Raw genomic sequence first — 25664 nt, 5'->3', positions numbered from 1 at the left:
AATAATGTTTAAGAAACGCGTTACTGTTATTATTTAATGAAAAGCAGAATTGAGATGTTTAAAACAAGAGTTTAATACATTTTTTAAACATCTAAATTAATCAAACATGTTTTGTTTAAGACAAATAATTTAAACAATTTAAAAAAAAAACAGTTGTTTATAACTAAAAAAATTATATATATAACCATAGGCCTATTGGTAACCAGCTTGCGGGTGCTTCAAGTTTTTATTTCAATTTTTTTCAATAAATAATTTTTTTTTTATTGTTAAATAATTAATTTATAATTTAGTATAATACGTTTTAATTTTTAAGATACACTTTATTTCTATAAGTTAATTACAGAATGATTTTATAGCAGACCAAATTGACTATTTTATACCGATAAAGTAAGTTTAAAATAGTAAAATGTTTAAGTTCCTTCTCTTCTGGTAACAACCAAATAACTATAAACAACAAATATATTGCAATATTATTCTCAATTCGGATTTATCATTTCAGTGTAGTGTGATCTAATGTTATTACGTACCTGTCATATCTATTAGGCACCTAGATAGTTACTATATTTTTCTTCACTGTCTCGTAGGTTTTTTTATGAGTATGTATATGTATATAAATTACATACTACCTTTTAGATTTTTATTATTTTTAATACTCAATATTAAGATTTAAGACTATATTATGTAATTTTTAGAATGTAATAAAAAAATCTAACTATCAGACCAAAATAATATAACCATATACACGTCCAAACATAGTTATATTATGTTATACTTCAATAAATAAAAAACAACTATTGTTACCTTTAAATCGATTGATGAAAATACCAAATAACTAATAAGTATCCATCTATTAGCGCTATTACCTATGATGCACCTCGCATACGCATACACTTACCTATACTCGTACAGCACATTTTGCCAAAAATGTCGACGTGACAAAATATTTCGCTATAAAAATTTGTAATGCAAATTCTGTGCTTGACACAGTTTCATAATATTATTATGATAATTAATCAAATCCTATTATACCTGTCTGGGGTCGGGCGTTGCCCCGACTTCTTTAAACAGACGATATAATCGGAAATAATTTCTATATAAATACCTGAAATCTCGATATCAACTACATTCTGAATTGTTTTAAAAAAAAAAAATAATCGACGTTTTTAAAATTGAATACAAATAACTTTTCCTACCACTTTCAACATTTCACGGTACACGACACAAATTCGCATCCCCAAAATCAGTTATCAGGGCATCAGGTATATCACATAATCACCTCAACGTTATCAGTCGTCATAAGCCACCAGTTGAATTTAGGCATGCATATTTGTGTCGTGTACCGAGAAACTTTGAAGGTAGTAGGACTCAAGGGTACAGGAGCAATTAATATACACCCACAGTACATGAACAAATAAAAATAACAACATATAAAATGTATTATTTTAGGTGCCTTCTGCAACATCAGTAACGATTAGTCGAGCTTGGTGGGAGATAGCTTAGGACGTCATTTTTTACGATATCGAAGTAATATCGAGAATTACAACAGTTTCAATTTAGAAAATATACTGTTTTCGTTTCGATTCGATTCTTTGATACGTTCTGATTACTAATAAACAATATTCAACATACCTATAAACTCCATTATAGATTATAGAATATTCAATATTGAATATAAAATATATTCGTTTCATTAAAATATCGACATATTTATCATGAATTTTGAATTAACCTCCAACCTATGTGAAAGTAATGTGAAACATAGATTTTTCGATTAAGAGAAGTACAGTTCTCGACACCAGTTTGTGAATTAAAAATGTCAAACTTATGCTCACAAATATTTATAATGTACTATATTAATATATCATCATATCGTTACCAGACCTTGAAACTTTTAAACGTAAAATGACCAACATCGTGAACATCACTCACTGTACATAGGTACCTACACTGTACATTTATAGTACCTACACCATTAAAAGTGCGTATGTATATTTACAAGAAAAACATCGACAAAAAACAAACGACATCGTAAACTAATTACAACCTTGCTGTCTTGAAAATATACTAAAAACGAAAGACTTCAAAATATTTGATATGTTTGTTATGATTCATTTCAAATGCACTGAATTATACTTCGAAAAATAATAATGTAAAATAAATTAAAGCGCTATACATATGGTGTACAACAAGGCCTATCCATTATAGGCTGTAATTATATGAGTGATTGCGTGAATATGATGCGCCTATGATAATAAAAAATTAAGAATCAGGATGACTTCCCATTTTTATAATCCACTTGTATATATTTTCGTTGGAATATCACCATTGTGAACCACAGCGTGTCAAGGCTAAAAATGTATTACATTGAGTTGGACTTTTGCTTACAACTATAATAAGTCCGCAATGAACTAACTTCCGGCATTCTAGTAGTACGCGGTCTACAGCACACGTATTGTATAATATAATCTACCACGCATCTACCAATATATAGTCATTCCCGCCAAGTCGATGGCGGCGACGAATAAACTTTATCCAAATCAAAGTTGTTAATATAGTATGTTAACCGTTAGACAACTACGGTTTCAATTTAATCATTCGGTCAGAGGAAAATACTATTACGTTTTAAAGGAAATTAATTCAAATTGATACTCTTCCGTGTGGTGGACACAGCAGCTCTCGAAAAAAGTCGTATGCTCGCATTGAATGTTTATGGGGAGTTAACCCCTAAAACTTCGTATGTAACAAAATACTTTGAACATTGCAGCAACTGGTAATATTATAAAATTATAACTATTATTGGTCAATAATATATATGCGATGTTTTTGGAATAAACAATAGGTAGTTCAACATATATACCACACTAGTACACTACTTAATTATTAAAATATAGTAATATAAGTAAATAATCAAATATATCCTTAAAAATTGTCTTCCCTCAAAACCGTTTTTCATTTAAAATTAATTACCTTTGGGCTTTGAATTCAAATTTAACACATCCATTACGGTGACCTACTCAATAACAAGGCTCATGCCCTGGGCATCACGTCCAAAAAAAATGTATTTATAAAATTTGACTATCATTGTTTCATAGAAGAATAACGAAAGAATTTCTTAGAAATAAGTTACCTACTCAATATGGAATAAGTAAATAAATGTTTCGATTAAGCATATTAGATATAATGAGGCAAATATGGTAGGACAAAACAAAGGGGTACAGTATGTAGGTATGTCAAGTTTACATATTATCTGAATATGTTAGGACTTAGAACTTCTTGTTTTGTTCCATACCACCGATCGTTTTAGATTCTGAGCGAAACGATGAATGTATTGATTTTAGTATTTTACAATGATGTGTTTTTTTTTTTTTTTTTTTAATTTTTTTTTTTGTGTCTGTCATCACCTTTTAGGACAGTAAAAGTGCTTGGATTTTCTTCAACAGTAACTTTTCTGATAGGAAAGTGAACCTAGTTGGTACTTTGGGGGGTTAAAAGTAAAAATTTCCCAGTAGTTTTCAAAAGCGACGTGAAAAACAAAAGAAAAATTAAGGAAAAACGGGAATTTTTACGCAAAATCTGTTTTCGAGAAAATCGATTTTGGTTTTTGGTGTAACTCTAAAACAAATGACCGTAAGGACATGCAATTTTAACTGAACGTTTATAATTGCATTTCCTATACACCATAACATTTTCCAAATATTTTGACTTATTTTGAGCTGTTTACGGACATTGTCAATTTCCATTTTTTTTAGTTTTTTTTTCCATATACAATATTATATTATTTTACGATATTTTCGTTGCATACGAAAAATCGGACTCAAAACTAGTCAAAAGTACTGTAACTTTTAATCCATCCAACCGATCTAGTCGCGAGTTCCCCCGTTCCCATCTGCACAATATTTCTGATCGACTGAAACCTTATACGGTGTTCAGCCATTTGCCCTGTACAGCGGGGCGATAGATTAGCACAAGTTAGCACAGTTTTTCAATGGTACTACTCTGTCTCATGTTAATATACTTTAGTGGCTACTCGCTATTTGTTTTGTTTACTTAGCTTCGCGCCATTACTGTATATCTTTTTCTATGGTAATATTTCATGTACTTAAATGTTTCTTGTAATGGTAACCATTGGGCTACCAGTTTCAACGCGTCATCCATTACCGCACAAACTATCGAAAAACGAACGCGGGACAAAACTGCACACGTGTTTTTATGTTACCGATTACCGCGATTGCCTATTACCGGGGAATGGTAAACTCCTACAAATGTATATGTAATCTTCTACATATAGACATAGTGTTAACTCCTACAAAAGAAAGTGTTGACTCCTACAAAATATAATGTTGACTCAATGACTCCTACAAAGGATAGTGTTTACTCTAACAACGATAGTAAAATGCACATATATTTTTTTCAAATACCTTCAACGAATTTTCAAATATTATCGATTTGTAATTATATATAGGTAGTCCAGATCGGGAGTAGGTCCATCACTACATTGGTTATTTAGTTGTTATGTTATGTTTAAAACGAATAAAACATATGATTAAAATAGTGCAAAATCCACTATCCAAGTGAATATTGTGTTTTGTTTTTAAAAAACTGTATTAGATTCTGAGCGAAGCGATGAATGTATTGATTCTACAATGATGTGTGTTTTTTTTTTTATTTTTTTTTTTATTTTTTTTTTTATTTTTGTGTCTGTCATCACCTTTTAGGACAGTAAAAGTGCTTAGATTTTCTTCAATAGTAACTTTTCTGATAGGAAAGTGAATCTAGTTGGTACTTTGGGGGGTCAATAGTAAAAATTTCCCAGTAGTTTTCACAAGCGACGTGAAAAACAAAAGAAAAATTAAGGAAAAACGGGAATTTTTACGCAAAATCTGTTTTCGAGAAAATCGATTTTGGTTTTTGGTGTAACTCTAAAACAAATGACCGTAAGGACATGACATTTTAACTGAACGTTTATAATTGCATTTCCTATACACCATAACATTTTCCAAATATTTTGACTTATTTTGAGCTGTTTACGGACATTGTCAATTTCCATTTTTTTTAGTTTTTTTTTCCATAAATATTAATAAAATTTTATTTGTTGGGTAAAAAAGATTTAAAATTTAATACAAGGCTCCTACTATATTGTTACAATGATTTCATTTAAAGTTCAAATATTGACAAAATACGAAAAAATCACGAAAATTAGCAAATTATTTTGAGTTGAGAATTCATAAAAATTTTTCATTTTAAATCTAAGATTTGAAAATGCAATATAAGATTACTCATAAGTTTGTTTACCTTTATCAAAAAAAAAATGTCTACAAGAAAGTCAAATTAAATTTTTATTAGCGTTTGAAATTCATATTTTTACAACATTTGATATTCACTCGATTTCTTGTGTAACGATTTTCTTATTTTGTTGTAATTAAAAAACGTATGACTGTAAATACTTGAAAATTTCACTGAATGTTTGTGCTAGCATTTTCTATACACGATAAAATTTTGAAAATAATTTGACTCTTTTTGAGCTGTTTACGTTCATTGTCAGTTCTCAATAGTTTTAGTTTTTTTTTCTATAAATATCAATAAAATTTTATTTGTTGGGTAGAAAAGCGTGAAAATGTTATGCAAGGCTCCTGATATATTGTTACAATATCAGTTGAAAAATATTGAAAATACATTGGCACAATTTTTTTTTATAAAGATTTAAAGTTCAAATTTATCAAATTTAAAATGTAATAATTATTTTGTAGTTAAAAATTTATAAAATGTTCAACTTTTGTAGCTAAGGATTGAAAATTTAAAACAAGGTTCCACGTAAATAAGTAAATATATAAATTACTTTATTCACAATAATATACTTAGTAATACATAGACTGACTGACCGTTTTCGCTCAGAATCGTTTTTCTTATACAATGATATTATATCATTGAATTTAAATTTAACACCATTCATTACAGTAACCACTAGTAACCCACTGTACAGCAGAGCAACATCCACTTACCCACCTTTTTTCATAATGATAATAACAACAACAACAAACCACAAACGATAAAATTACACATTCGATCGGAATATTTATGAGTAATATTTTATTTATGTATTGTAAAAATATTTTATTTCTTTTCATTTTCGTTTACTTTAATTCTTTAGCTCTGGTCTGCCTACAAAATATACGGCACACATAATTTTTCATAATATTATGTAAAATAGGTGTGTCAAAAAAAAACTGTATAGAAGTGCGTTCGAGTAAGTATATAGTCTGTATTACGCGGTACGTTACTGAAGCAGACAACATTAACTAGGTATTAAGTTTATTTTTAAGGCCACTGAAATTAATTATAGCAATAATAATTTCCTTAAACCACACACCGTAAATGAAATAAATTAAAATAGGTACTAGGTATTATTGATGTACTGATTTGTCGGTATAAAAATCATAAATTCTGCAACAGACCTGAACACCCGGAATTATTTTTATGTTCCCATGTATAAAATGATTTTTGTTTTATGTTAATTCGCGTAAATTATAGCTGTGATGATGATTGGCCAGTTGTAATTGTGTTTCCATAAATGAGTTCAAATTTCTCAGAACGTATTTAAAATGAAATGCTGCAGGAAGGATATAGAATTGTAGAATGTAATAAGTTACAAAGTAACTAGTAAATATACAGGTATTTAGTTATAATAGTAGTACACTGCTGTTTATGCTTCGAAATAATAATTTTAAACTATATATGTATATACGCGCAAAAAAAAATAAGTATAATAATAAATTACTAAATTGGCCCTAAATCCGACTGTGTTGGTCGACGTCGATAATTGTATAGGTACTATAACTACAGTGTGTACAATTATAGCTATATATATAGTATATATTATAATCAAGTTTAAAGTGTTTGTAAATTGTAAATATCAGACGCACTTCGGTACTATACACTCATGGTGACTTTGAACCATGTTTTAATTTTTAAAAGTATATAGGTAATACATTTTATCAAAACAATAATATTACCTACCTATTATAACCTAGGTAATCTTACCTACGTAATGATTATAATATACAGAATTTTTTATCGATGATTATTATCCGTGTTATTTACGGGAGATAATTTAGCATTGAATAAAAATCATACACCAATATAATAAAATATTCAAACACTGCAGTATATAATTACATTTTATGTCGAGATGATTGGACATAGTAAAAAGCAAACGAGTGATTTGGTCAAGTTTGAGTTGGCTCCAAGATAATACATAAATACGTCGAATACGCGTACTCTTTACTAATAATTACAATGTATAGTGTATCAAATAATTACAATGTATAATGTATTACAATCTGTGTATAGAAAAGAAAAAACGTTACACGTTTCCGATCTAATTTAACAGCAATATTAATAAGTTAGTTTTATCTTGTTGATTTTGTATGTTGAACAAAAATAATATTCACATATTTTGCTTATCTCTTAAATTACCTGCTACAGAATAATCCGTTAAATAAACTATTTTAATTTCATTGAATTGCGTCTTTTGCAATTTAAATGTTCAGATCTGTTTTTTGTTCTTACTTACCTATACATTATTTATAATTTTGTAAACTAACATAGACATATTATGTTTTTGAGCTGGGTACAACTTTTTTTCTAACATAAGTATATTATTTATTTTCCTTATAGAGGAAAAATTTCGAGTAGCGTGGTGTGGTGTCTAACCGATTTTTCAAAGGCTGATTCCTATATTTTTTTATTTATTTTCATAGCAACAAAAATCAACACTAAAAACCAAAAAAAAATAATTTAATTTAACTCTAATAAAATGTTGCATGCTACTAGATATTTTCCACTGCACTAAAACCAGAAACATATATATGATTCATCCATTTTCCTTGCAGAGAAGCATGCTACTTTAAAAACATTTAAATAAAAATATTGATAAAAAAATTTTTTTATTCAATTTTTTACATTTTTATAGCATTTTCACAACATTTAAAAACAACAACATTTTTGTGACGTATCTACGTTTATACATTTTTTTATTGATCGGGTGAGGTGATTATGGTACCGCACTACCACGTACCTCAAAAACATACTTCCACAATCACCACTGCTCATTATATGTATGAGGAATATTGGAATAATAATCGTATAAATTTAATTTAATCCTAAAATATGCACTAGGTATAAATGAAAAAAACCCTATAATATTATGCTAATTATTTCAGTTTTACATACGTATACCATCTATAAAGATCATATAAACAAGTTTTAGATTCTGAGCGAAGCGATGAATGTATTGATTTTACAATGATGTGTGTTTTTTTTTTAATTTTAATTTTAATTTTTGTGGCTGTCACACCTTTTAGGACAGTAAAAGTGCTTGGATTTTCTTCAACAGTAACTTTTCTGATAGGAAAGTGAATCTAGTTGGTACTTTGGGGGGTTAAAAGTAGTGGGTTCCCAGTAGTTTTCAAAAGCGACGTGAAAAACAAAAGAAAAATTAAGGATAAACGGGAATTTTTACGCAAAATCTGTTTTTGAGAAAATCGATTTTGGTTTTTGGTGTAACTCTAAAACAAATGACCGTAAAGACATGAAATTTTAACTGAATGTTTATAATTGCATTTCCTATACACCATAACATTTTCCAAATATTTTGACTTATTTTGAGCTGTTTACAGACATTGTCAATTTTCATTTTTTTTAGTTTTTTTTTCTATAAATAACAATAAAATTTTATTTGTTGGGTAAAAAAGCTTTAAAATGTAATACAAGGCTCCTACTATATTGTTACTATGATTTATGAAAAAAATTAAAAATCCTTAGTCACAGTTTTTAATTATAAGCATTTAAAGTTCAAATTTTGACAAAATACGGAAAAATCACGAAAAATAGCAAATTATTTTGATGAGAATTCATAAAAATTTTTCTTTTTAAATCTAAGATTTGAAAATGCAATATAAGATTACTCATAAGTTTGTTTACCTTTATCAAAAAAAAAAATGTCTACAAGAAACTTAAATTAAATTTTTATGAGCGTCTGAAATTTATATTTTTACAACATTTGATATTCACTTGATTTCTCATGTAACAATTTTCTTATTTTATTGTAATTAAAAAACGAATGACTGTAGATACTTGGAAATTTCACTGAATATTTATATTAGCATTTTCTATACACCATACAATTTTGAAAATATTTTGACTCTTTTTGAGCGGTTTACGGACATTGTGAGTTTTCAATTTTTTTAGTTTTTTTTTCTATAAATATCAATAAAATTGTATTTGTTAGGTAGAAAAGCGTGAAAATTGTACGGAAGGCTCCTGATATATTGTTACAATATCAGTTGAAAAATATTGAAATCAATTCTTTAGCTCTGAAAAATATTAAAAATACATAAGCACAATTTTTTTTTATAAGCATTTAAAGTTCAAATTTTGACAAAATTTATCAAATTTAAAATGTAATAATTATTTGTTGTTAAAAATTTATAAAATGTTCAACGTTTGTAGCTAAGGATTGAAAATTTAAAACAAGGTTCCACGTAAATAAGTAAATATATAAATTACTTTATTCACAATAATATCATCAAATGTACTTAGTAATTACATAGACTGACTGACCGTTTTCGCTCAGAATCGTTTTTCTTATACAATGATATTATATCATTGAATTCAAATTTATCACCATCCATTACAGTAACCCACTTGTAACCTACTGTACAGCAGAGCGACATTCACTTATCCACCTTTTTGTTTTTGACTAGCTGACAAAAATTTGCTAAAGTATATTATAAATATTATATGTTATGATATATAAAATTTTTTTTTTTGGGGGGGGGGGGGTTGAGGCTTTGACAACTGAGGTCACTAGGCTGTGGAACTGCGGGGGATGGTACTGTTGGTTTTGAACACGATTTTGCCAATAATTAACAGATTTTAATATTGGGAGGTGGTGGGGGGGAGGGGGTAGTGGAGGATGAACAAAAAAAAAAAGTAATAGTATAGTAGTTAGTAGTAGCCATAGAGTAATTACTAATTTATTACTCTATGGTAGTAGCGCAGTAGATAAGTGTTAATAGTGTTATACCTCTATTATCTGTACACTAAATGATTAGGTACTTTAAACTGTGAGAACGTCGCGGAAACATGACTATCAGCTATCAGCTATTCGGAAGTAATAATAATATAACAAAAGCCATCACGGCGGCGTGCGAATCGGACAAAGGCGGCGACGACCGCCCCTACAAGGTTAGAAGCTCGACTCGCGTGGTTTTTACGGACACAGTATTGTTTTACTTATACTCCATAATAATCACAATACAATATTCATGCAAATCAAATTCGATCACGCAAAATACAACTGCAACCGGGAAAAATAATTTTCAATGGTGTACGGTGTCGAACCAAGGACATTGGATATTCAGATAACTTCGTCGCAAGTGTATATTGTATTTATTTTTTTAATACGGACGTTATATTATTATAATTACGCACTCCAGTAACAACCTAAAACTATACATATGTCATATATTCATATATACTTACGGTGTGAGAATATTAGGCGAAAATCGTTGAACTATACATAGTTCCACTTCCCATTTAATTGATCCATTCCTGTACGCATTAAAATGAAACTATTCAATTAATATTCGCTATTTATTTGGAAACATGCATCGAGATCGAGATTATGCTATCCATTTAAGAATTAGGTTTATGTAGGTTATAGGTATGTTGTATGTACAAATTGATTATTTTAAACGTAAATACTTAGTATCATGAAAAGTAGCCAGTACCTATATGATATACGTTTATAAACATAAAAATTGGAAAATGGTATAGAGTATTTTATTATGTAACAGTTGAAATAGCATTGATGGTAAATTATAAATTTAGTATTGAACAACAGCTTATGGCCAAATTTAAATTGCTTATAAAATATTTAAAATTAAAGTCTTATGCAATTATCTAGAAATAGATGGGAACTTATATCTATTAATTTTTACTTGAGTATATATGCGAACAAAATATAAAATAGTGGCATGGGGGTTGCATTCAGTCATGAAACGTGTTCTGATTGCAAACACCGGCCGGTGTCACTATAGTTCCCGGATGGGTGATCACCGATGGCGTCATTTCAGTTTTTTGGAGGGGGGAGGGGGGCAAAATGTTTGACCAGCCCAAAATAAAACAAAAAAAAAACCGCTCGCTAACAATTACATTACATTACCATTGCATTGTTATCTCAATAACAAGATAATTAAGAATCATTACATAATTTTATACTTACTAGTAAGTACAAAAGTTATTATCATAAGCATAAGTAACCCATTTTTTTGAGAGACAACAATAACTAAATAATTAATACATATGTAGAAGGATACTTAAATATATTACCTATTATAGCTACTATATGAAGGCCCGAAATTAGTCTATCACCATATAGTCGACAGAGGCCCACTAATGACAAGGGGGGAAATGTCCACCCTGTGTCCCCCCAAATGACGCCCCTGGTGATCACCTGGGTTTTTAGTGACAAATCCTTGAGTGTTCCAATTCAACCTAACCCCAATATATTGTATACATATACAAATGTGGGCTCTATAGCCATGACATTTAAATAAGTTTTTAACATAATGCTTAAATTATAATTGTGTCTAACAACTCATTATTATCTTAAAATACTTCTTTTTTTTAGTAGATGTCTGGGTATAAAATATTGACGATTCCATAAATTTTACACGTATTTTTAAATATATTTTATCATTGTGCATTTGTGCACAATAATAAAAAAAAAACCATAATATTGAACTCAATTAGGATATAATAATAGAACATTATGATAATATTAATATAAATATAATGTAAAGACTGATTTTAATGAGTCGGTACAGTAGGCGTGCGATATTACATAAAATTAGCGAAAACGTTAAGGAATAGCCGGCGTGAATAATTCATTATATAATTAATTATTAATAGGTAGGTAGGATTAAAGATTTGATTATTATTGGCTATAGGAGCTAAAACGGCGTTGAGAATATTTTTAATATGATAGATGGATGTAAGCTCGGACAATAATTTTGATAGAATTAATTCGATGTTTGAGATTTTTGAGGAGGATATTGGCCGTTAGGTTTAAGACCAGATGTGACTGAGACAAAGGAAGGAATAACCTGCAGATGAGGGGTAATAATGGTGAAGGTCTCGCAAGATGTCTTAAAATATTTAGTCCGCCACGAGTCATCTAATATTATTGCGTTTACTAAATGAGTTTATATTGACGGCAGTGCATACCTATTTTATCTTAGCGTTTTGTAAACATTGCGAATTTGTTTTAATATACTCTCACCATTTTTAGGCGTTTACAAACAGACTTCAAAAAAACATCGTTTGTTTTTCACTACCAATTTATTAATTTATACGGTTTGATATTGAAGACGCCACATGCATTTTTCCCGACTGCCGTATGCTCATGACAGAAAAGATTTTAAGCAGCTTCTGGAAACATTATTCATGTTGCCCAATCAGGATCCCGAACTCTATCTCCGCCGCCATCAAGTTCGTCATTGCTACCAATTTATTCAACAAACATTATAGTATCGCTCTTAACTGTTCATTAAGACAAGACGTTGATATCTTGTCACGTTATGTTTACATTATTTTGTTAACCGTGTAAATTCGTTTATATGCAATTCATACATTAATAAATACATAAATACATAAATAAATATCAGTAAATCACTATCAGTGGCCACTACTACATAGGATAGAAAAACAAAAAAAAAACAATTTTAAATCTTAGAATCAAACACGATATCGTCGTATTTTTATTGCAAGGTCAATTCATATAATTATGTGTTTTCAACTACACTATATCTACTTTAGGGCTGGCGGTAGCTACCGGTGTTTAAAAAGGTAAATGGACATTCCCCCCCCCCCCCCAGACTGTTTGCGGTCTAGTAGGACATTCCCCCCCATTTTTTTTCAAAGTTACTTTTTGAATAATAATATAGAATTTAATAATAAAATATTATTTATTATTTCTATACAATTTTTTTTTGAATAAAATATAAAATAGTTTTTATTTTTATAAATATAATAGATTATAAATGTATATGTTTGATCAACTGAACTACTTGCTTGAAACAATAAGTTTTAAAAAAAAATAAGTAGGTATAAAATAAAATATAATTAATAATTAATAAAAATGGTTAAAAATTCCGACATAAAAATGATACATTTTTTAAAAAACATTTGAATTCTAATTCTTTTGTTATTTCTTAACTTATATTTTTTAGCCTTTGTTCTTATTTTATTTTTTTATTTTTTTGTTAAAACTGTACTAGTTTGAATATTTAACAATTTAATAATTGCTTGTGAATTTGATTTAAGTAGTTCAGTTCATCAAAAATATACATCTATAATTTATTATATTTATGAAAATATTTAAAAAATATTAGACAATAGGCATAAATATATTCATATTAAATAATAATATTAGTGTATTATTCTTATCGGAAATCAACGTCATGGTAATTTCGTTGACTCGCACACTTGCGATTAAATACAGGACAAAAAACAAAAATATTACTATTATGTATTTACTAACTTGTTTTTGTTTTAAAACGTGTTGGCATGATTATTGTATCTTATTATCTTATTATCTTATCCGTTATCTAGCACACAAAATAGTGTGAGATTTTAACCCACTATATGTTTAGTTATACCATGACATATAAAGTGTACGGTTTTTGTCTATCGACCTCATAAGAGGTCGAAATCAAAAGTGTGCGGTTTTTGGATGCAACCGGTAATTTCGAGAAAAATAAAAACCAATTATATTCTTAAATTCTTGAGAAGGAACCTAATCGCCTACAATAAATTTTAAAATGTTATCTCGTCGCCTGTAAATATAGCTAACTTTGTCACTCCTATTAATTTTTCCATTACCATTGGTGACTGCACGAGAGTCACAAACACATCATATTAATACAATTACCAATATTTGACCACCAGGTCCCTTACGAATACCTTATTATTAATATTATAGGTACAAATAATATATTAAATAATAATTATTATTACTAATATATTATATTATATTTTTTTCCTAGGACTACAATATAACCTAACCTAACGATGTACAGATAATTAATTAGTATGCTATTTTTCAAAAACAATACAATTTTTATTTTACCTTTTTAAACTGACGAATTTATCAAGATCAATATTTATCTAAATAAGTGAAATTTTTATCTTAGATAACTGTTTAGATAACTTAAAATTATTTATTTAGATAAGATAAAAGATAACTAATTGTTATTCAATTAACACAACATTTAATTAATTACTAAAATATAATTAAAATGTAATAAAAGTATTTTTTTAAATTTAGTTAATCTAATACTAAATATATATAGTATAATATAATGTTGCAAACGCATTTTAATTTATAGGAAATACCATTTTCAATAATACATAAGATAAATATAAAAGACATCCATAAATAATTATCGATAAGGTATAATAAGCCACCATAATTCTGCAAAACAAACATAAAATAATATATGAGTTAAATAATTACAACTTTATCAACTAAAATATCATGTACTGATTATGTATTAAATATTACGTTTGGTGTCGTTTTTGACCGGCTTTAGGATCTTCGGAGTCTTTTAAGATGTATTTTTTGATTCCAAGTATGGATTGGAAAAAATATTTTTCCCAGTTCATATTTGTTACGTCCATGTTGAACAATTTTTTATCCTCATCACTCTGTGACGATATGAGAGCTTTTAATTGTTTGTCATCAAATTTAAAATCGGTGCAACTAAAATAGCTCATATCTCTCATCATAACTTCCATTTTTTTGTATATTTTCGTTACCCTATTTTGAAAATATTATGGTTTTTTATTACAGGTTAAACGTTAAAGGACATAGTAACTCTATATAAATTATAAACAATGAAAACTCGAGTGAAGTATGATGGATTGGTAATCAAAAGTTTTCAACCATTTAATTATTTATCATACACTTATATAAATAAATAATAAAAAAAGATAACACATAATATCTACCTATATCTATATCTTTATACTCAGGGTTGGGAAAGATACTCAAAAAAAGTATCATGATACAATATGCATTCAGTGTACCTAAATCGAATTCAATTTTCTTTTGGTACTATTATTCAGTATAAATATTTATAATGATAGTATCTACTATCTTGTATCTTTTGGCGTGTCTCACGGACAACGCCGGGCGGGATGGCCATAATACCTAAATATAATCGAACGTGTACTGACTGACTCACTGACTGATAAACGTAGAATTCCCCCTAACCCCTCACTATTTATTGGGTATTAATAAACACAAAATATTTTTAAATCATAAATTAAATTTGAAAAAAAATCGTAATCGCCAATATTTTTACTACGTTGGTAAATTATATTATTTATTAAGTTGTTACTGGTGGTATATTTTTACATATAATAATCTTGTATACTCATTACACGTAGATACCTATATACATCAAATATTATACAAATTCTATAGAAAATAAATAGATAATAATAAATATTTTTGACAGTTATATTGCAAAAATAAATCTTCCATTGGGGGACGGAGTGGCCGAGCGGACTAAGGCGTCGGCTGCGACGCAGCAGATCCGGGTTCGATTCACGGCCAGAAACGGCATTTTTCTTCGGGCAAGTCACGGTGTCCGGAGAATCAAGTGCCGCCGTCCCCCACCCGGGCATGGCAGATACCTACGGGTGCCCAATCAAAAAATCTGCCAAACCCAACACACACGTGTTCCTCCCCCTACCGACAACACTAAAAGTACAAAACCCAACCAGGCTAATAACCTCAGCTGTTGAAGCCTTACTCTTAATAAAAAAAAAAAAAAAAATCTTCTATTATAAATTAGGAGAATTAGTCCTTTAAACCTCTTTGGGGTAGAAAGGGGGCAAAGTCACCTAAATTTTAAAAATACTAATGGCCAAGAAGTCAAATGCATACAAAATACCTATGGGATAATAAAAAAAATACCTAGAATATTAATTTAGTACTAATTTTAACGTCGAAAGGCATACGAATTATTTCATTCTTATGAGGTGTAAAATATAGTTTGACAAACGTTACCCAAATTATGGATATAATCAAATGTTATTTATTTTTATCTGCCTATCGGCTATCACTTTTAAATCTTAATACGTATTTATATTACTCGTAATTAAAAATGTAATATTTACCTTGGTTTTTTCCCTACAATCCACAAACAACTATCAACAAAATATGCTGGCAAATAATGGTATATATAAAAAAAAAAGGTAAACAATACTTTTGAACTTGTTAAAATCACATATGGTTTCCAAACCTGCATCATAAAAACGAATTTAATAATAATATTGCGGAAATAATCCAAAATTGTTTAATTTAATTACTGTGCAATATTATACTTCGTTATGTATATAAGTACCTGATTTTCCGAAACTATTTTTTTCTTCAATAAAAGATGTATGATATAGTTTAAGCCCTGACCATATGTCAAAGGTGGTGCCATATTGTTTGGAACGTGATTGAATATTGGAATTGTAGGATTTGAACTGATAAAATTAAAGCACAGATATTTAAAATTTAGTATGAAATATAATAATGATAAATAATTAAATATAACATAGCCTGGTGTGGTGTGGTTGTTGGCTTCAGTTACAAACGTGTTCTGAAGTCAAGCATCAGCCGGTGTCACTAGTTCCCGGATCAGTAACCTAACCCGAGTTTTAGTGACAAATCCTCGCTACATACACGGTACACGTGTTCTAACCAACCGTACCCCACCCACAAAATACCTACAAAATAACATTCAGGCTAATGAGTGATGACAATAGTTGTTGTAGCCTAATTCAATAACAATAAAAAAATTTAAAAATTAAATATAACATTATTTTATCGATCAAACATTACATATAATATAGGTCCAATTTAAATTGAACTGGACTTATTACTTGGACTAATCTGGTTACTGGTTTTTTATGTTCGAATTTATTGAAAACTAATAGGTAAGAATTTCTTAGTTTTGACGAATTTAGCACAGAAAAGAGATACCGGTTTGTAAAATTAAAACAAACAACCAAGGTGTTGGGAGTTGGTAACGTTTTGCTGAAGTCAAATAACAAATGTTATTTTTACATTTTAAGTGTAAATAAACGTCGATAAATTGTTCGTTAGGATGTAACTGCTGCAAAAATGACGAATGTTATCAAGTAATGTATTAAATCCTAGAAAAATAATGTTATAATATTATTATAAATAAGTCGTGTTTCGTAAAAATCTTTCATTTAGTATTTAATTTTAACGTTCAAAACAACAAACTCAGTCCTGCAGATTAAAAAACATATAATATTATAATGTATTATATTCAAATATCGAGATTTTTTTGCTCGTCGATTTTACCGTGGCTTAGACGCATGATGAGCTGCAGTAATAATCATATTCGCTACGTTATCGGCCGGTATGATTATTCCACTAACATTCGGATCCACATACACCACGTGTATAGCTCCCAAACCCACACCCAAACATAAGCCAGGTACACTTTTCATCATGTTTACCCATCCAGGTATCGGTTCTTCGTTCGTATACATGACTGTAGAAAACAAAAACAGAATATAATTACACATAACATAATATTAACATTACTGTTATATATCTATACTGAATAGGTATTATTGAAAACATTAATTTAGATGACCCACAACCAGCCATCAGAAAATATATTATACTTTTATAATAAAACATTTAATAACATATAATTACTATAAATTATAATATAGTTTAACTCATTTAGGATTAGAAAAATGTCGTGACATTCAGAACGTATTGACAAATCATTACTCGAACCAAACGTACGATATCCACCCGAGTTACGTACGACTAATAATACCTTCTACCTTTCGACAATCGCTCATCATTTCATGTTATCCATTTTAATCACACATGAATACAAGATGATTAACCAAGTATGCTCACCCCCATGCAATATTTTACTTTTGTTTAATGTATAGTGAGTACATTTTTAAATGATATAACTTTATTATTGGTTCTTTTTTATGTCGTCACGATAATAATTGAAGAAGAAAATCATTCACTAGTTACTAGTCGGCGGGTGTAAGTACCTATATAATAATATAAATTAACCCACTATATCATCTTTACCAAGTATATACATCTATTTTTTAATTTTCGAATAATATTGTATGCTACTATTTCTAAAAATACAATGTTTAATATAGGTATTTGTTTTTATTATCCATAATATTTTTTTATTAAATTAAATGTATACGTTCATGCATAATATTTAGGTTTAAAAATATTTATAAAAAAAACGGCTCTAAATGTCGTTATATCATTTTATAGGTAGCTAAGTCTTTGAACTATATTTGTTGGTTAGTATATTTGTTGGTGGTATTATTTATGTTAAAATAATCTGCTAAAAATTGAACTTAGCTTAGCGACTTTAAAACACTTGATTACACTAGGTACCTATTTCAATGTTAGTAGACTATATATCATTATTATGTACCTACTCATTAGTCATTGTCCTATATAGAATTTTTTAATTTTTAACTTAAGTCACCAAACTAAGTTCAATTTTCTAGCAGATTATTTTAACATAAATAATATCTATAGACTATAATTCAAAGACTTAGCTACCTATAAAGTGATATCACAACTTTTAGAGCTGTTTTTTTACACGAAGAACGGCGGAGCGTTTTTGTTGGGATATCACTCATTTTTTGCTAATACCTTATTATTTTGGGCAATTATTGGTTTTACAATGATTTTTTTTTTCTTATAGTTCAATGGATAGTGGATACATCAACATATATACAACTACCTCGAGCTAATGACTATACTGAGTACGGACACTGGTGTAACCATAGATTTTTGAGATTATTTTAAAATTTATTGAGTTCTGCAAGGCTCTGAAAGTGTGTAAGTCTTGCAGCGCTCCTACGACCTTTTATTAAAAAAAACATAAACACGTTCGATGAAATGCAAAAACTTGTATACAAATATGTAGGGTCACAAATTATGCTATGTATGCTAAATAATATCTCAATTCCTGAGAATCGATGGTAAATTTTAATTTCACTTGTTGAATACCTATTTCAAACCGCATAATAAATTTAATTTATCGTCTCAGTTATAAATGTGTACATATAATTTCAGTTGGTCGAACAAATAAAACCCATCGAACAGACGGACAGTAAACATATACAGGGTTACCTATATTGCTGTTACCAAAAACACTGGCCAGCAGGTTAGACTCGACACGATATTATTTTCTCGAACCGTTTTTGAACGTTTACGTACAATATATATTAATATTATGATTGACATATATTATATAGTTATAGTTACCAATGCACGGTCTGACGATACATATTGGCATGTTTTGACCATATTCCTTTACGAGATTCTCTGCGACGCACTTCGACAGCGTGTACGTGTTCGGCCACGATCCTAAACATCTTACAACATAGAAAATTCGGATTAAAACGATATTGAAACATGCGAAATATCATTGCGCAGATGACCGACGCATATCATCATATTGAGACCTATGACGTTGCAGGTAAGCGTAAAATGTATAAAATGTTGGGACTTACTCGGGCGTTATCGAGTTTAAGATCGAATCGGACATGTTTTCGACCAAGTTGATCAAAGCGTCCCCTTGTATGTGACAATCGTACATTATTTCTTCGGTAATCGCTTGATTGGGATTCACAAACGCAGTGGACACGTGCACAAATGACTATATTATACGTACATAATACTATATAAACATCGGTAATCGATCGTACCTACTACTACACTAATTGATCCCGAATTCAGTGGCGGCGTGAACTGTTTTTTCCTATGAAACAACTAAGTATAGGTACCTTAAATTAGTACCCACACTTCAGTTTTTCACATTTTACACTTATATTTCACACATTTTAAACGCATTTCTTTCGTATGTAGGTAACTATTTGCGAGTTTAAATTAGTTTAGCCGTCTAGGTCTTGGAGACTGGAGTCACTGGGGTACCCACCCTCACAGCTGTAGCCGCCTAATAAATTCACGCCACCACTGCCCGAATCCATTACCCCAAATGGTCACTCATAATATATAATTAATACTTTGAGTTTGCGCATGCGCCGAGCGATCAACAGCAAATCTCTGGTGGCCCTGACGTTTATGAAACTCGTGTGCTTAAGCGGCCCGTTGAGACTGATCGTGGCGGCGCAGTGGATGACTATATCCATGTTGGCGACCATGAACTCTTCGTCGGCCCGCGAAAGACCCATATTCGGTTCCGCGCAATCGCCACTGATGAGCAACACTTTTTCGATGAACTCAGGTTTCTCGTCCCACAGTCGCGTGAACAGCTGCAAAAATCGGTCATTATTGCGACCGTTGAACATTTCGCGTCGTGCATCAAACGAGAGCGCGCACGAACAACTCACCGTGGAACTGAACATTTCGCGTAACCGAGTCTGAGGGTCTTTGTTTTTCTTCGGCCTGACTAGAAGGTACACCTTGTTGACGAAACATGTTCTGGAGAAAAAAATAATAATGATAATACGATGACGACGATTCGGAATCTAAGAAAACCGTAGCCGCATGGTACACCCATATATGCAGAAGTTTATTGGTATCCGCAACTATGTAGGGAATAACGACTTAGGTACAAGCTCGGAAACAGTATTTCGGAATGAAATGACAACTAAGAATGAACCTGGTATAATATTCTTTATTTGTTTGCCTTACGAGCAGTGTTGGGAATTATCTAGATAAAATTATTTCTTTAATTATCTTATCTAGATAAATGTAATGGTTATCTGTGGTAATTTATCTAGATAAATAATATAATAATAAGAATATTTTTAAATACTGAAATAGCCAATAATTTACGAATACCGAGTAGTGATTCCAAATTTCCAATATTATTGTAGTTAAAAAAAGAAATATTGTCAGTTTTATTTTGTTATTTTATTTTTATTCAAGTTGTATTAAAAATTAAAATTGTATATTATTTTAGTTGAGAAATTACACTAAGGATTTATTAATTAATAAACATTATCTAATTAGTAATTACTAATAAAATACATTATTTATAGAATAATTTTTAAAAAAAATATCTATTTTTTGATCTAGATAAAAATATACATACTTTTATCTTTATCTAGATAAAAAAAATGATGTTATATTTTATCTTATCTAGATAAATTTTGAATGAATTATCTGCTATCTTATCCAGATGATTTTTTGGTTATCTTTTCCCAACACTGCCTACGAGTCATCGAACTGAAATAAATTAAAGCACTAATTCAATCATCGCTACATATAAGTATCTTATACCAAGCCTGGGCAAATTATGATAATTTTTAATTGAGTTAAGTTAAGCCGATTGAAAACATTTTGATAAGTTTAAATTTAATAGTTATCCTCATTTTTTTTCAACTCAGTTAAGTTAACTTTGACTTTTTAACTTGTTTATGCCCAGGCTTGTCTTATACCAATCTTTTTTTCGTAATCGTGTTAAGTCTTGGCATACGACCGCAGTGGTGTATTCTGTATAGTGTATAATATTATAAGCGCTTAACACTGGTACGCCTATTCCAGTATAAGTCATAAACTATAGGGAAATTTATATTTCGATTTTATATTACTAACTCAAATATTCAATTTAAAATGGTGTCATTTCTGTAACTTCGAAATGATTGAATACAATTATTATATACACAAAGAGTCAATTATTTAATACAACCACTGCTAGACAGCTCGTAAATTAAAATTTAAAAAAAGCAGATAAGTGGATGTCGCTCTGCTGTACATTAGGTTACAAGTACAGTCAAATTTAGAAAATTTAAGTAACATAGTGAAAAACTCCTTGGCGGCCAACGTGTTAAAACCTAACAAATCTATACGAATTAAATTAAATAATAATTTTTAAAAAAAGCGGGTAAGTGGATGTCGCTCTGCTGTATAGTAGGTTACAAGTGGGTCAATGTATAATGGATTGTATTACATTTTAATTCAATGATATAATATCACAGTATACGAAAAGTGATTCTGAGCGGAGACGGTTTGTCAGTCTGGATATTTTATATTGTTATTATTTATTATAACCCGTAAGTTGAATTAATATTATTATTTTTATTCGTTTCTATGATGGTGATATACAAAGCGTTAGAAATTAAAATCCCGTTTTTAGCGGTTTCCCGTAATTTGTAGGTGGTTTTTTCCGTGGCATTAAATAACTATTTAGAAAATCAAAAATTGACCTCTCTAAAGTACCATCTTGATCAAATTTGCTAAAACACAAGATACTATATTATGTTGAAATCGAAGCACTCCTCCTGGTAAGAAATGTTGTATACAAGATAAAAAAAAATAATAAACACCATTGTAAAACCACTAGCTTCCTCGCTCCGCTGAGAATCTGAAAACTTATAGTCAAAATGATTTGCTGAATCGATGTAATATAATCGAATATCATTCGAATGATATTATATAATATGATATTAAATAATATCAGTTAAAAATTTAAAACAATGCACATAAAACTTTATATCGGTCATGGAGGCCGATTTTTTCTTATGTCGACGCGTTACCTGTAAGACCTTATATTTTAAAAAATCACGCAGTTTCTCGTTGAGATAAAATACAAAGGTGGCATTTTTTAGTAAAAACAATCGCAAGACAATAAATAAGTTAAAAAATTAAAAGGTTGTTCTCAACTCAACACCATGCAACACGCATGCCATTAAGATACTTCTTACGACCAATTAAATAAACTTACAGTTTATTGACTCGATTACATAGCAATAGGTACCCATTATCAAACGCCCACTTTCGAGACACCCTTTGGCCACAGACCACAGGTAAATCATGCATCTCCGGGTATTGAAAAAACATAACATACTATTATTATGATAGATTATTAGATACTAATATCATCATTATATACAATTTAAGTTAAATATCTTTTAAACGTTTCCTACTGCATGTTTACACTCGAGTTACTAATGGTGTATGGTTTATTTTATGATCTATAATTATTATTCTCATACAATATATACAAATTCCATATTACCTACAATTCAACAAACGTGTGAATAAACAAAATTTATTTTAAAAATGTATGACGAAATAAAAATGTATGTAAGTAACATAAGTACCTAAGAAGTTTTTCGACTAGAACGTGTCCAATGAATCCAGTAGCACCAGTTACGAAAACGTTAGTACCTTTAAAAAATGTTTGTATTTCACTAATCGATTCGTCACTACTTGTCATCGTTCTTTTTTTGTCTCACCAATTATTGATACAAATTTATATTCTATATACAAATCAAAAGAGAATATCACCGACTTGAATTTAAAAAAAAAAAATGTTAAAAAAAATGTAAAAACAAGTATGAATAAGCACTTACGGAAGAAATGGTGGCTAATGTACGGTAAATAAAGAATTGAAAACCTCATTCTGCGAATTAATATCATCATTAATAGTGTATATTATGATGATTTATTCCGTTAACATAGATTTCAATATATCTCTTTAGCCTTGAATTCTGTTGTATGTTGGTCGTCACATTAGAATATATTTTCGAAGTACATATTAGTATATAATTACACATGACACCAATAAAGGTTGTCCATAACACAAAATATGCAAATTTAATATAATAATTTAATTTGAACATGTGTATAAATATACCATGTGAGTAAACTTCCTCTATGTTTATGCATATCCACATAAATGTATGCTTTAATTTGTAAACTACTCCTCAATACTAGCTATATAATATAATATACGAAAATATGTAGAGTATATTATAGTCTTAGTAACGTGTGTATTTTAGTCTTTGGAACGGTCATATTATGATATGAGCGCCAAAGGTGTGAAAATGACATATCATCGATAGTCAGCAGTACCTATAACCAACAATATAAAATTATACCCAATATAATATGACAAAATCGCCTAAGCTAAAAGAAATATTATGATACTGGCATCAACATTCATATAATGTAGGTATATATTTAAAAATATCTAACCATCAATAATCAGTATCAAGTGAAATTATAATCGTGACAATAAAATAATAACAATAAATACAAATAAATTTACACATAATAATAATTTACAAGTTATATAATATGACACTGAGCGTCACGATATATTTTTATTTATTATGAAAATTCTCGCCACTTATACGAATAATTACAATCATAGATTTATTAATTTCTATTCTTACAGAAAATTATTTTACGGAACAACTCAATGACACTGGCAATTTCTCTTAAATATCTATATTTTCGTCCATCAAACAAAATACATAAAATTTGTATTTGTATGATTGTGTTTGTAAAATTAATTTTCAGTAGGTACACCTTATATGTATATAAATCGATTAAAAAATAATATCCACAGCTGTTAACAAGCTATTTTTTGACAAAACTGATCGTAAATTTAAACGTGCACATAAATGATTTGTGCAAATCTCATTAGGTTAGTGCAGTACTTATTATATGCTGATACCAAAGAGTAAATATATTACCTATATATTTTATACTTTGTAATATTTAAAACATGAAATAATACATAGAGACGAAAAAACGTGAGATCACTATCGCGAGGATGATGGCTAAATGTGTGGGTGGGTGTTGATGCCTACATTAATAATAATTATCGTGCCCTTGCGTCGGAGCATTGGACGTAAGTACAACCGAACAATAAAAATAGAACAAATCGTGACCTACGACCAGGCCCTGTATAATAAACTCTCGGTTTTTGATTTCAACGGTCTGTTTCGTTTAATAACACCTCGTTAACATAATACATTATACGACTACCTTCCGCGATATACATTGCAATAAGTAATAACTAACGCACGAATGGTATACATAATGATTTCCTGGTTCAACGTCATATAATAATATAATCATACTTGCATACAATAATATGATGTTTATAAAATGGGCACTCTCAAATCGCGTCCCACGTCCCACGTCAACTTGATTTTTTTCTCGCTCCTTGAAGTGTTTTTAAGTTGTGTTTGAGGTATATAACTCGAAAAATACATAAGCCGAATTTATTTTCATTCACCTGGAGGGAGATTCGAGCTATCGAGACTCGATTGTACATCAATAAATTTAAGCATATAGGTATATATATTATACTCTATCCATTGTTGTATCGATATATGCAATGTTAAGCGATATGTGTTGGAATTTGGTCATATGTGTTAGTCAATTTTAGTTAGCAAATAATATTTTTTTACTATTATTTATTAACTTTAATTGAAATTAAATCAATCATCATTGACTTAGTATTCAATATTTATTAATATTTCCTATATAATGTAGGTAATTTTGGACTCGTATCCTTCTGGATTAACTGTTTGTATGGTGTATGCGTTTATAAATATTGATTTTAACTTTTATAAAAAAAATCAACGTTTGTAATTTGAACTTGAAATCGATTAGTTATATTATATTTATAATTTATATCAATCAGAGGCGATTCCAATAGAACCTAAAACAGGAAGCAATTCAAGTGATTAGTGAATGATATTTTTGAAATTAAGAAGCAATTCGAGTAACCTTTTAAAAAAAA

At 29.3% G+C, this 25664-nt stretch overlaps 1 protein-coding gene across 1 annotated transcript; it reads right to left on the bottom strand.

The window, feature by feature from the left end:
- Nucleotides 1-14169: 14169 nt before the first annotated feature.
- LOC132949873 (fatty acyl-CoA reductase wat-like) lies at nucleotides 14170-23613 on the bottom strand. The gene is made up of 11 exons (XM_061020966.1): nucleotides 23479-23613; nucleotides 23227-23385; nucleotides 20509-20599; nucleotides 20182-20430; nucleotides 19669-19814; nucleotides 19421-19530; nucleotides 17450-17642; nucleotides 16476-16602; nucleotides 16249-16373; nucleotides 14627-14881; nucleotides 14170-14536 (listed from the first exon to the last, which is right to left on the bottom strand). Exons 2-11 carry the CDS (start codon nucleotides 23340-23342, stop codon nucleotides 14440-14442), a joined length of 1509 nt encoding a protein of 502 aa, XP_060876949.1. The 5' UTR covers nucleotides 23343-23385; nucleotides 23479-23613; the 3' UTR covers nucleotides 14170-14439.
- Between the last annotated feature and the right edge of the window lie 2051 nt (nucleotides 23614-25664).

The sequence above is a fragment of the Metopolophium dirhodum genome, chromosome 8 (genome assembly GCF_019925205.1).
Source record: "Metopolophium dirhodum isolate CAU chromosome 8, ASM1992520v1, whole genome shotgun sequence".
NCBI lineage: Eukaryota > Metazoa > Arthropoda > Insecta > Hemiptera > Aphididae > Metopolophium > Metopolophium dirhodum.
The sequence above is the reverse complement of the archived record's forward strand: the minus strand, read 5'-3'. Positions and strand labels throughout refer to the sequence as shown.

Bases quoted from the DNA above. Each gene is read 5' to 3' on its own strand.
- LOC132949873 (XM_061020966.1), bottom strand. From the start codon at position 23,342: ATGACAAGTAGTGACGAATCGATTAGTGAAATACAAACATTTTTTAAA. The intron at 19,815-20,181 runs GTATTAATTATA...CGTATAATATAG, and splicing joins GGCGCATGCGCAAACTCAAA to TCATTTGTGCACGTGTCCAC. The intron at 14,882-16,248 runs GTAAATATTACA...TTTTCAAAATAG, and splicing joins ATTGTAGGGAAAAAACCAAG to GGTAACGAAAATATACAAAA.